At 46.3% G+C, this 13,322-nt stretch overlaps 1 protein-coding gene across 3 annotated transcripts in view; it reads right to left on the bottom strand.

Annotated features, from left to right (window-relative positions):
* LMO2 (LIM domain only 2) overlaps positions 1 to 13,322 on the bottom strand; it is a 34,226-nt gene that overhangs the window by 10,663 nt on the left and 10,241 nt on the right. The window contains exons 2-4 of one of the 3 annotated variants that reach the window (XM_033203943.1): positions 12,478 to 12,541; positions 466 to 743; positions 117 to 342 (exon numbers count right to left, since the gene is read on the bottom strand). In XM_033203943.1, the coding sequence (XP_033059834.1) occupies positions 117 to 342; positions 466 to 472 (233 nt within the window). In that variant the 5' untranslated portion in view covers positions 473 to 743; positions 12,478 to 12,541. Of the gene's footprint in view, positions 1 to 116; positions 343 to 465; positions 744 to 1,096; positions 1,309 to 12,477; positions 12,542 to 13,322 lie in introns of those variants that run through there. The other 2 variants (XM_033203945.1, XM_033203942.1) reach the window with 2 other exon arrangements.

Below are 13,322 nucleotides of genomic sequence, written 5' to 3'. Positions count from 1 at the left end.
AGCACGCCGGGGGCGCGCACCTGGAGTCCCCTCGAAGGCCGCCCGGGTCCCCCAGCCGCTCCGGGACGCGAGACCGTGGACACCGGGGGTGGCAGGGGCAGGGGCGCCGCACTTACTCTGAAGGGTCCAGGCTCTTCCTTTCGATGGCCGAGGACATTGGGGAGGGAGGCGGCGTGCCGGGCGGCGGGGGCGCTCCCTTTGTGGCGCGGGGCTGGCCGGCTGCCGGGGCTCGGACCCCCTCGGGTGCTCGGGCGCCGCCGCCGCCGCTCCTGCGCCTCCGCTTGCTCCGGCGCTCCGGCGGCGAGCTCGCCCCTCCGTGCTCAAGGACAGTCACCGCGCTCCCTTCAAATGCCAAAGAGAGAGAGCGAATCACCGGGCTGCGGGCGCGCCGCGGCCGAGGCGGGGGCCGGGGCGCGCAGCCTGGCCCCGGGCGGCTGCAGCTGCTGCTGCTGCTCAGGACTTAACCTTCCATCCCGGTCCCGCCGCCTCCGCCGCCCGGTCCCTCTCGCGCGCTGTCGCCGGCTCCGCGCCGCCCTCGGGGATGGTGCGCGCCCGCCCGGCCGCCCCGAGCCCCTCGCACCTTCGTCCCGGGTCGCGGCGTGCTGCTCGCCGCAGAGGGCAGAACGGGGGCGGCGGCCTGGGGGCGGGGAGGGGACCGTGCGTCTCTCCCCGGGCTTCCTCCTCTCTCGGGAAGGTCTATTTTCGCTCAGCTTCCCTCTGTCTCTGGTTTCATTTCCTTTTTCCTGATCACGATTCAAATACAATAGAAGGAAATCACATTTAAAGAGACAGCTGCCCGGTTCCCCCACCTCCCCTTTTTTCTTCTTCTTTTTTTTTTTTTAAAGGGGGCTTCTGGGGATTAGCAATACAAACAGCAGCATCAGGACTGACTTGGCTTCTTAAAGGGGCCAGTGTCGGGGACGGGGAGATCCGCTCAGCTAACTCCTCTCCTTGGAGAGGAGGCTGGGCAGCCACTAAATCATTCTTCAGGGCTTCCCCTCTTCAGCCTTTCCCTTTTGGTTTAACTAAGGCAGAAAGTAACCCACGAACAGCTAGAGCAAGCAAGAAAAAACAAGAATGTGAAATAAGCACCTACAGAAATGCAAGTGTTCCGAGTGGATTTTGAGCCCGTCCCAGGTTCGAGATCCCAGGTCCACGGACGCCGAGCACCGGATGCCCCGGACAGCGCGGCTCTGCGGGCTATCGGCTGCGGGCTCCAGGCTGCGGCCGCACTTTGCAGAGGCGATGGGGGTGCGCGAGCCGGGACCGCTCGGGCCGGGGACGCCTGAGCAGAGCCAGGGCAGCTAATCCCAGAGGGAGGGTGGCTGGGAGGGACTTCGTGGGGCCAGGGCCCCTCTCAGTCGGCTGGTGTCGGAATCCCCTCCCTCAGCACCTTTCAGAAAGCGGACTCCTGCGGTTAAACTGCCCCCCATGTAAAATGCCAGTAGTACCCCGACCAGAGAAAGTGTTTTTCCAGTGGTACAGAACAGTATTAGGGAGATAATTTTGCCCTGGGTCAGGCACAGAGAAAGAAGGCGGACTTGATTTGGGGGTTCAGGCTTCCCCCCCTCAGCCTCCTTCTAGAAAGAGGTAGGAACGCAGAGAGTAAGAAGGGGGAGGCCAATAGTCTGCCCTTCCATGGAGAAAACGTTTGGCTCTCCTGGGCCTCAGAGTTCCTTGAAAAGATCTGCGTTCAGAAACTGAAAGGCCTATTTGTGCGTGATGCCAGTCACTAAGGCTTGCAAAGAGGGAACGTACTTTCAGGATCCATAGTTTTATATGATCAGTCTGGATCATAGGCATACATTTTTGTTCCCATTTTAAAGATGACACATGGGTCTGGATGAGCTCACCCTGAAAGGTGGTAGTTGAAGTCAGAAGTGAATCCCTGAGTGCTTCATTTTCCCTGTTCAGAGCCAAAGCTTCATGACTTGTTACAAGTATAACCATAGTTTACTACTGCCTGCATGCTTTTGTCATTTTCTGGTCCCTGTGTCCCAAGGCTTGGGTCCCTCATGGGTATAATCAAAAGCTGTGTGTGTATGTGTGTGTGTGTGTGTGTGTGTGTCTCAAAGAAAGCCTTAAGAGCAAATTTTTGTCCAAGTGGAGCCTTCAGTATACAAAAAGACTTTTTTTCGGCTGTGCTCGGTGGCTTATGCCTGTAATCCCAGCACTCTGGGAGGCCCAGGCTAGCCTGAGCAACACAGTGAGACCCCATTCCTACAAAAAAGAAAAAAGAAAAAAAATTAGCTGGGCATGGTAGTGCTTCCCTGAAATCCTAGCTACTCGGGAGGTGGAGGTGGGAGGATTGCTTGAGCCCAGGAGGTTGAGGCTGCAGTGAGCCATGATCGCACTACTGCCCTCCAGTCTGGGGAACAGAGTGAGACCCTGTCTCAAAAAAAAAACTTTTTTTTTTTTCCAATAGACCCTTGTTTTTAATCTAAAAAAGAAAATTCTTAGAATTTTAGGCAAGCCTAAACTATGTGATAAATATGTAACCTACCACACTACCACACTACTTTCATTTCTAACAGAAATGAAAATAAACATATAGGTTGTGATGAACAGTTTACCTACTTTAACCAGTCAATGTGGTGGTTAAATGCTAGAATTTTGGAACCCAACTGCCTGGGTTTGATTTAGACTCTTAAAACTTATCAGCTAGCATGGCCTAGGAAAATCATTTAATCTGAGGAGGCAGTATGCAGTAGTAGCTCTGGAGTTAGGCTGCCTGGATTCTAGCCCACTCTTGACCACCTGTGTGAACCTGGGCTCACAGCAGGAATTTAAACTCCCAGTATCCTGGCCAGGCTCGGTGGCTCACACCTGGAATCCCAGCACTTTGAGAGGTCAAGGAGAGCGGATCACTCGAGGTCAGGAGTTCGTGACTAGCCTGCCCAACATGGTGAAACCCCATCTCTACTAAACATACAAAAATTAGCCGGGTGTGGTGGGACATGCCTGTAACCCCAGCTACTCGGGAGGCTGAGACAGGAGAATTGCTTGAACACGGGAGGCGAAGGTTGCCATGAGCCAAGACTGTGCCACTGCACTCTAGCCTGGGTGACACAGCGAGACTCTGTCTCAAAATAAATAAACAGATAAACAAACAAACAAATAAAATAAACTCCCAGTATCGTCATCTGTAAAATGGAGACAACAGATCCTATTGCCTAAGTTATCGCGGGGATTATATGAGTAGTGCACAAAAGGGTGGCACATAGATTTGTAATGGCATGGGGGTAATAACAGATATGAGGTTGCTTGCATGAAAAGCAACTGGTATATAGTAAGCACTCATAAATGGCAGCTGCTATGTTATGGCAAAGGGCATCATGAAAATAATTTTAAAAGAGCTTGACATTAAATTTAAAGGTGAAATGGGGGTTTAAAATAAGAATTGCCCACCCAAATTTGGAAACTATTTCCTGTGTTGTAAAAGTAGGAAACAGGATCCCTTCACCTCACCCCCTTCTCCTAAATAAAACATGTAAGCATTTTCCATTTTCATGTTCATTATAGTGGTGACTAAATGACCTGTTTGCATCTGCTTGGGTGTTGTTTGTTTGTTTGTTTTTTGAGATGGAGTCTCTCTCTGATGCCCAGGCTGGAGTGCAATGGTGCAATCTCAGCTCACTGCAACCTCCGCCTCCTGGGTTCAAGCAATTCTCCCTGCCTCAGCCTCCCAAGTAGCTGGGATTGCAGGTGCCCACCACCACGCCCAGCTAATCTTTTGTATTTTTAGTGGAGACGGGGTTTCGCCATGTTGGCCAGGCTGGTCTCAAACTCCTGACCTAAGGCGATCCACCTGCCTCGGCCTCCCAAAGTGCTGGGATTCCAGGCGTGAGCCACCGCGCCTGGCCACATCTGCTTGTTTTTATTTAATCTGATAAATTATTACTTTCCTTGTTACGGTTCTGCATGGGGCTCAAGTCAGTTGTTAAAATAAATATATCCTTGAGTTCCAAGAGGTAACCTCAGAACAGCCAACTTCAGGGCATAAAGTTTCTTTTTAATAATATGCTTCTACTTTGACCTGAGAGTATAAAGAAAAAGAGATTAGTGCATATGACTTTGGGTCAGTTTCTTATCTTGCACAACTCTTTGGGGAGAACTTCCTTAGAGAAGGTGAATATTTGAAATGGTATCTTAAGATTTCAATTTCACACACAGTGGTTGTAAGAAATAACTGCCTGCCGGTGGGATTTCATTCCTATTCAACGGGCAATTAAATTGCTCAAATTTAAGTTTAACATTTAGAATCAAGTCTCAAAATGTGTTTTTATTATGAATAATTTTAAAGCAATCATGACCTTATTGTATCCTCCCATAACAACTAGTGCATGCCTTATGCAGAAGAGAGACTCAGGAACTGTGAGGTGATTGGGACATGTAAAACGGTTCTTTAAAAGTTGAGGAAATCTCTATTTGATCCCTGCCAGTGGGACTGAAATTTCATTCCTTTCCCCTTTCCCCCAACTCCTTGCAAATCTTAAATATTCTAAAGTCTAGAAAATGTTCAAGTTTTCCTTCCTGAATAAGAATGCTAGAAGAATGAATCAATCTACGTGATGGCTCTGACCCCAGATGGATCATTTTTTTTTCCTGTGGGCATTTTCTATTCTTTTTGCTTATTACGTTTACAATTATTTTCTAGGGAAGAGCAGATTCAAGTGACTAAGGTTATATTCCTTTGCTAAAATGGACTTCTGGTAGAAATGAAAATGCAAATATAATTGAGATCCCAACATTATGATAATTTACCTCTCTCTTTTTTTTTTTTTTACAACCATTAGAAGCCAAGTTGCAACATATGCTTTGTCACTTGTGACATTCATATATAAAAATATGACATTTTGTCTCTAAATGTGGCATTCAGGAAGAAAAATAAAGATCTGTCTTAATAGGGGTTCAGCTCCCATGGAGAATTTTTTAAACTATTCAGTTGTCACAGGCATCTTGCACTCAGACCCATTTCAGAACATTTCAGGATCAGCTGATAGATAAGTTTTCACAGATGTTAGGCCTATTAGTAACCTTAGTGATAGGCAAATTCGGTTTTCTGTATAGTGAAGAGCCCAAAATACATCTTTTAAAAAATCCACTTCAACTGAGTCTTAGGATGAGTGTAGAAGCTCAGCTGTTTGCCAGCTCTGTGATCTGGGGGAATTTACTTCACCTCCCTGAACTTCAGTTTCTGTACCTGTCAAGTGGAGGATGGAGGCAATCATGTCACCAGGGCCAGAACTAGGATGGGGCCACTGGGGTGCCTGCTTGCCTCACAGGAGTTTTGAGAGGATTCAATAGGATATATATAAAAATGCTTTGCACAGTGATGCTGCACAGTAAATGGTCAGAAATGATAGCTGTTGGTTTTACCTCATCTTTCAGAAGTAATCACCACTGTATCAGGAAGCAACAATCTCCCAGCCAATCAGGACATCCGCCAAAGAGTGCTGAGACTGGGGTGCTGTAGAAAGAGCTGAAGTTCACCTAAGACCTTGGCAGGCCGCAGGCCAGAAATGCAGGGCTGTGCCCATTTGGGGGCCTGGGTAGGCTGCTGACAGCTGCATTGCTTCTCTGCTACACTGACTGCTTCAGCCACATCCCTAATTCTTCATCTGTTTTCCCCCTTCCAACAACTTTCAAACCACCATTTATAATTTTAAAAAGAAGCCAAACAAAGCACTGAAGGAGCCACCCCCAAATGTCACCATTTCTCAGTGAGTTCCTAGCAGTGTTAAGCTCATAGTGTGTCCTAGTGGAAGGGGCCTGAGAAATGGGATTTTCTAGCTTGCTCCTTGGAGCAGTAGGAGTTTGAAAGCGCCTCGCTAGTGGGCGTCATCCACCCCTGCTCCCACTGCAGCAGTTCTGCGTTCATTGACCTCGGGCATGCTGCCCAACCTCTCTGCATTTGAGCTTCCCCATCTGTAAAGTGGGAGTATTCAGAGTACCTGTCTCATGGAGCTGTTCTAAGGATTCTGTGAAATGAAGCAGATCAGGTGCTTGGAGAGGAAAGTGGCACATTGTCAGCTTATATGGAAAATTTTGCTTATAAAAAGAGATTCTAATTGTAAAATGTTTGGGCAGCCGGGCACGGTGGCTCACGCCTATAATCCCGGCACTTTCGGAGGCTGAGGCGGGTGGATCACCTGCGGTCAGGAGTTCAAGACCAGCTTGGCCAACATGATGAAACGCTATCTCTACTAAAAATACAAAAACTAGCTAGGCAAGGTGGCCAGCACCTGTATTCCCAGCTACTCGGGAGGCTGTGGCAGGAGAATCGCTTGAACCCAGGAAGCAGAGGTTGCAGTGAACTGAGATGGCGCCATTGCACTCCAGCCTAGGTGACACGAGTGAAACTCTGTCTCAAAAAAATGTTTGAGCACCCATTGATAATTCAAACCCTTTGATGGACAAGGTAAATGAGACATACGTACAGGGTCAACAGTTCCTTCTTCCGCCTCAGGCAATCGTCAGACCTTCCCCACCTTCTCTCTTGGGTACCAAACCCTAGACTTCATTTGCTGCTTCAAGTTCAAGGTGGGAATCAGAGCCAGGTGAGCTGACTCACTGAGCTGTCTTTATGCTCTTTGTGTATACAGTCTCTCTCCTTTCTGTAGCTATGCAGAGGTACCACACCTGAGTGACACACCACAGTGCCTGGGACCCCGGTACAGCATATTTGAGATCCAAACTCACTGTGGCCTGGAAGGCCCTATTATCTGGCTTCTACTGCCTGCCCTGTCCTTTTCTCCAGCATGCCCCTTCACTCTGTCTGCTTGAACCACACTGGCCTTCTTCCTAGTCCTTAAAACAAACCAAGCTGATTCCTACTGTAAGACTTTTGCACTTGCCCTTCTCTCTGCTTGCAGTGCTCTTCCCCTGGATCACCCCATGGCTCCCATGTACTTCATTCAGGTCTCTGTTCAATATTTCATCCTCAGAGGGGCTTTATAAGATTCTGCTTCTCCTCACTCTCCATCCCTGTTATCCTGCTTTGTTTTTCTTCCTAGCATTATCACGGCCTGCTCTTTACTACAGATGTATGTGCAGGGTTTTGGTGTGTGTTTTGTTTTGGCCTTTCCTCCCAGCTAGAATGTAAACTCTGCGAGGGTAGAAATTCTTTCTGACTTGTTCCCAGTTGTGTCTTCAGCACCTAGAATGTGCCTAACTGTGGCTGGCCCTCAATAAATATTCATTAAAAGAATGACTGTACAAATGGCAGCACCACTCCCCTTGGCCAAAGCATGCCTGCATGATGACCTCTGGGTGAAAGTGGAGAAGGAACTTCAAGGTCTTTTGTTTTTCTTGAGCATCATTACTGGGAGAAGAATAAGGGTCCAGATACCATTTGTATTTGGGCCCAAGAGTTTGATTTGGGAAAGAGATCAGGCTTTTGGCTCCCAGGAACAGAGAAACAGTGGTGTCTAGAAGCCACAAGGCCACTCTTTGAAGCCTGACTCTCCACTGCAGAACCTCTACCCTCTCCAAGGACTGAAGTGTAGAATGTAGTCAATCATATGAGTAAAAGCAAAGGCTTTGGAGAGAGAAAGCCTTGTGTTTGAGTCTTGGCTCCTTTAAGTAAGTGGTTTTAGGCAAATTATTTAACAGTCCTGAACCTCAGGCTCATCATGTGCAAAACAAGGATAATAATATCTTCATTACGGGTTGTAGGAATAAAATGAGATCATGCATGCCAAATGCTGAGCCCAGTGATCAACATGGAATAAGTGCTCAATGGATGGCAGCTATTATTAGAATTAATTAAGCAAAAAGAACCTCAGAGGACAATAGTCAACCAGGGCAGGGCTTTCTTGGATAGACATAGATGGATAACTGGAGTTCTGCCCTACAAGGGCTTAGTTCAAGCAAGGTGGGGTCAACATTCTTGCCTAGGGAACAGAGTGTCTTGTCTTACCTCTCCCAGTATGTTGGCCTCCATGGGACAGGTGAGTTAGGTTCACAGAGGCCTGGCCGAGGCTCACATTCAGGAAGGCAACATAAAGAAGGTGCCAGAAGCCATTCCTGGCCATTGGCTCTTCAGAGTCACGTGTCACTGATCTGAGACATTGCACCTCAGACAGGCTTTCTATTGGAGGAAGTGGGGAGGATGGGTTCAGGCCGCTGCTGGGGAAGCTGTGTTTTCTGGCATTTGGGCCATCAAAGGGCGCTGAGCCTGGCAGGGGAAGGTGATTCTGACCTTTCTGATGGCACTTGCCCCTACAAGCTGTCTCCAGATTTTTTTTTTTCTTTTGAGACGGTGTCACACTCTGTTACCCAGACTAGAGTGCAGTGGCGCGATCTCAGGTCACTGCAAGCTCTGCCTCCTGGTTTCAAGTGATTCTCCTGTCTCAGCCTCCCGAGTAGCTGGGACTATAGGTGCACACCACCACGCCTGTCTCATTTTTGTATTTTTAGTAGACAGGATTTCACCATATTGGTCAGGCTGATCTTGAACTCCTGACCTCAGGTGATCTACCTGCCTTGGCCTCCCAAAGTGCTAGGATTACAGATGTGAGCCACTGTGCCCAACCTGTCTCCAGATTCTTAAGCGACAAACCTCAGCAAGAAGGAGTAGAGCTGGGATCTCCTCTATGATGCTCCCTAGAAATATCCATTGTTGAGGGAGGTATCCTTTGGCCAAAAACAGAGAAAGAGCTGCTTGTTTTTTTCTGCCAGTTTTTGCTGCTTCCCTTCAGTCATCCCTCATGTGTTTTACTGCCACACTAACTGATCTGGAATACTGTTTTCTTCCCTGTCAACACCATGCTCAAGAATTTGCAATGGTTCCCTATCGTCTATGACCATCCACAAGTTGCTTAACCTCTTGAGACCTCAATTTTCTCATTTTATAGAGAAAAGTGGCAGACTGGAAGGTTAGAGCTGAAATTCTATGTGTGATTCTGTCATTCTAGCAGGTCAAGACCAAATTTCCCGTGCTTCCATTAAAGGCACCCTGTAATCCTGCTCACTCCTTTGATCCAACTTTATATCCCATAGTCCTGGACCCTGAACCTTCCCATCCAGCCTGTTCTCCTCTATGATCTTAAATATCCTGCCTCTGCCATTTATGTGCATTGTGTTATTCTTTTCTCTCTGTCGGGGATGTCTGCTTTCTCCCTGTTTTAAAGCTTTGGTACTACAATAGTAGAGTGATTAAGAGTAGAGGCTTTGAGATAAATAAACCTGGCTTCAAGTCTCTGCTTTACAACTTACTATCTGGGTCATCTTAAGAAAATCTCTGAGCTTCAGTACTTGCAATGATCAAATAGACAATGATAAATGTAGGGATAGGAGTAGTCATTGAGATAATGTATGCAGTGGGCAGAGCACAGTGCTTGGAACATAGTAGGTGCTCAGTAAATGGCAAAGATTATTGCAGTTAGTATAAAATCCTCTACAGTCTTCTCTGCTTCTCCAAATCTTGTCCAATGTGGACGCAGATCAAGCTACATCTTTACCCTGAAGGTTTCTCTGTCCCTCGAAGCTCATGGTGGTGATCCCTTTCTGAGTTCTTATAGTCCTTGGTCCTAGTGCCTAGCTAGGTGCCTCATTAGATTCTGCCTTGCAATGCAATAATTTCACGTGTGTGCCTGCAACATCTTGCCTTAAGTCCCTGGAGAAGAGAGACCACGGTTTTCATCTTCACTAGCTCCCAGGATACTGATATAAATATGGAGATACTTAATCATTCCTTTTGAATTGAAGCCTTCAAATATCACGTTCATGTCATCAATTGCCCAGTTCCTAGATTCACACTGATATTTACAAAGCCCTGAGTGTTGTTGCTTTGGTGAGGAAGTCCTTCCCAGAATCATTATTGAAGATAGAGCATGCATTGTCACAAACCTTTTAAAAACCTGGTAACTAAAACTGTAACATTCTTAAAGACAACCTAGGGGAACAGCTTTATGACATTGGATTTAGCAAGATTTCTTGGATATGACACGAAAGGCAGAGGCAACAAAATTAGAAATAGGTAAATTGGACTACATCAAAATTTAAAACCCTGGTGCATCAAAAGACACCATCAACAGAGTGAAAGGGCAACCCCCACAGAATGGAAGAATATATAAGTCATATATCTGATAAGAGATTAAGATCTAGAACATATAGGCCGGGCATTGTGGCTCATGCCTATAATCCCAGCACTTTGGGAGGCTGAGGTGGGTGGATCACCTAAGGTCAGGAGTTCGAGACCAGCTTGGCCAACATGGTGAAACCCCCATCTCTACTTATAAAAAAAAAATTAGCCAGGCATGATGGTGTGTGCCTATAATCGCAGCTACTCAGGAGGCTGAGGCAGGAGAATAGCTTAAGCCCAGGAAGGGAGAAAATGTTGCAGTGAGCTAAGATTGTGCCACTGCCTGGACGATAGAGCCAAGATCACGCCTCCAGCCTGGTTGACAGAGCAAGACGGGCTCTGTCTGGATTTAAACAATCCAGTTTCAAAATGGGCAAAGAATTTGAGTATCCATTTCTGCAAAGAAGACATACAAATGGCCCACATGAAAGCTCATGAAAAGATGTTCTACATCACTAATTATTAGAGATGCAAATCAAAACCATAATGAGATACTTCTCCGCACCCATTAGGATGGCTAATGCACAAGTGTTAACAAGTATTGGTGAGGATCTGGAGGGTTTGGAGCACTTGTGTATTGCTGGTGGGAATGTAAAATGGTGTAGCCATTATTGAAAACAGTATGGCGATTCCTCAAGAAAAGTAAAAACAGAATTACTATATGATCTAGCAATTCCATTCTGGACATACACCCAAAAGAATTGAAAACAGCAACTCAAACAAATATTTTCACATCCATATTCACAGCAGTATTACTCACAATAGCCAAAAAGTGGAAGCAACCAAGTGTCTATCAACAGATGGATTTTTTAAAGTGATATATACATACTATTATATATATACACATATATATGTGTGTGTATATATATGATATATATGTACACACACACACACACACACATATGATTCCACCTTAAAGAGAAAGGAAATTCTGACATAAGCTACAACATGAATGAAACTTGAAGACGTTAAGTGATATAAGCCAGTCCTGAGAGGACAAAGACTATATGATCCTACTTTTGTGAAGTTCTTAGAGTAAACAAAGTCATAGAGACAAAAAGTTGAATGGTGGCTGCCAGAAGCTCGGGGGAGGGGACAGTTATTGTTTAATGGGCAAGACATTTCAGTTGAAAAAGATTTAAAAGGTCTAGAGCTAGATAGCGGTGATGGTCACCCAACAATATTTATGTGCTTAATGCCACTGAACTGTACCCTTGGGAGTGGTTAAATATTAAATTTTATGATATGTGTATTTAACCCCCACACCTCCCCAAAAAAATCTGACAAAAGTTAAAGACCATTCCCTAGGCGCAGCTCTGTTCCTACATGCAGAATTTTACATATTGTTCCAGGGAGCTCACGATCCTCTCAGGTTCATCTGCGGACCCATTCGACAACCGAGTGTTAGGGGGAAGCCAGTCTCATGAGTTCCAACACATTCTTCAGTGCACTCAATGGCAATCCCTGCCCACTTAGGCCTTTTCGAATAGTGCTCATCCCTGACTTCTGGATAGACTTCTTTGCAGAAGCCCATTTGGCTCCAAGGACAGGAAAAAAGAGTGCAGGTGGTTATTACGCAAAGCCACAGCATTAAGGAACTCAACATTCTTCTAGATATCTGCCCTCCTCTCTGAGAATCCAGTCCTTAGAGTGTAGCAGGTCCCAGCTCCATTTGGGGTGGTGGTGGTGGAAAAGGCGGCGTCTCGGATAAACAGAGAATCTTTAATGCCTGCTCAGGCCAGAGCCCCTTTCCAAAGACTTCGAGACTGCTGTGGGCCTGCTGACTCCTCTCACGCTTTCAAGCTACAGTGCTTCCCATCACATTGCAGAAGGCCGCCTTGGGTCATATCTCACAAAGGAAGAGCTATTAACAAATATTCCATTTGTATTTCCTGCGTGGCCCTCCATCTGGAAATATCTTTTATCTGGCAACTTTTGCAAAATGAACCGAATCTTGAACGAGGTCTTGGCAGGTTTATGCTAGCCTCTCTATCACTCCAATAAGTCATCTCCATTCTCACCTTCACAAGGGTCAAGCAGTTGTGACTTGGGATAGGAGACAGGGCTGGCATGGAATGGTAGCAAGTCATCTGGGCCCCGAGGCATCTTTTTAACCCTGAAAACGTCCACTTGAAGGGCAAGAGCCAAATCTAAAAAATTATTATGCATACTGTCTTTCAGCTTAAATATGTATGCTCTCACTCCAAGTTCAGATCACAATTTACAATTCCACATTTTGTAATTGTTAAGTGCAGTCTGGCTTCCCCAAAGACTGCAAGCTCATTCCGCCCATCTGAGAGCCTTCTTACCTCAGTCTCTGGCATGCAGTAAGCATACAATAATGGAAGGAATGAAGGAATGAACAAATGAATTAATTAAACCCACCTTACCTGCCTCTCCACTAGTTACTTCAAGTCCAGGTTGAAAAATACCTTCTTTTCAGAGCAGTTGTTACTGAAAGAAAATGAGAGGAGCCCTCTGGTTTAGACAGCTAGAAGTAGAAAGGAGAAAGAGAGAGAGAGAGAGAGAGAGAGAGAAAAAAAAGAATTCTTATCTTCAGTTAGAGAAATGTTTCCACAGGTCCTTGATAAACTAGGGAAAAAGACCCCCAGGGCTTTCTGATAGCAGGCGGGTGTCCTTGATAGTGGGACGGGTGGGGCAGGCGGAACTTTGGCATCAGGGCTCAGGGATGGATTCTAACGGTTTCTTTGCTGGTTGAAGAGGCTGCTTCCTGCCGACTTCTTTTTTTTTCTTCTTCTTATTCTTCATGTACCAGCCCAGCTTGTGAATGTGAAGGAGTCGTCCCTTTTCCAAATGAACAGGACTGGTGTGTCAGGTGGCCTTGCCATTGCACGCGTCTGCCGGTCTGAGAAAGCGAGTGTTCGTCTGTGTCTGCGACTGTTTGTGTCTCATGCTTTGCAAATCTCTTATCCCTCTGAGTCTCAGAAATCCCCCATGAGTGACAAAGGACAGGTAGCCTGGTGCCCATTTGATAGGAGAGGAAATGAGGCCAAAGCCCTTCCAAATCTTAAACATGCCTAAACTAGAGAACTGCGTGACCCTTATTCCTTAGACTCGGGCATTCTTGCTCACAGGCATGTCTTTTGAGTATTTTTCAAGAGGAAGACTTTCATGAGGCAAAAGCCAACATACAGATATCGTAGTACCTGTGGTATTTATTGGATTTGTCTCTTGAATGATTCAAACAAAACATTACGGTTATAAATAGATAGAC

The sequence above is a fragment of the Trachypithecus francoisi genome, unplaced genomic scaffold (assembly GCF_009764315.1).
Source record: "Trachypithecus francoisi isolate TF-2019V2 unplaced genomic scaffold, Tfra_2.0 Lachesis_group8, whole genome shotgun sequence".
NCBI lineage: Eukaryota > Metazoa > Chordata > Mammalia > Primates > Cercopithecidae > Trachypithecus > Trachypithecus francoisi.
The sequence above is the reverse complement of the archived record's forward strand: the minus strand, read 5'-3'. Positions and strand labels throughout refer to the sequence as shown.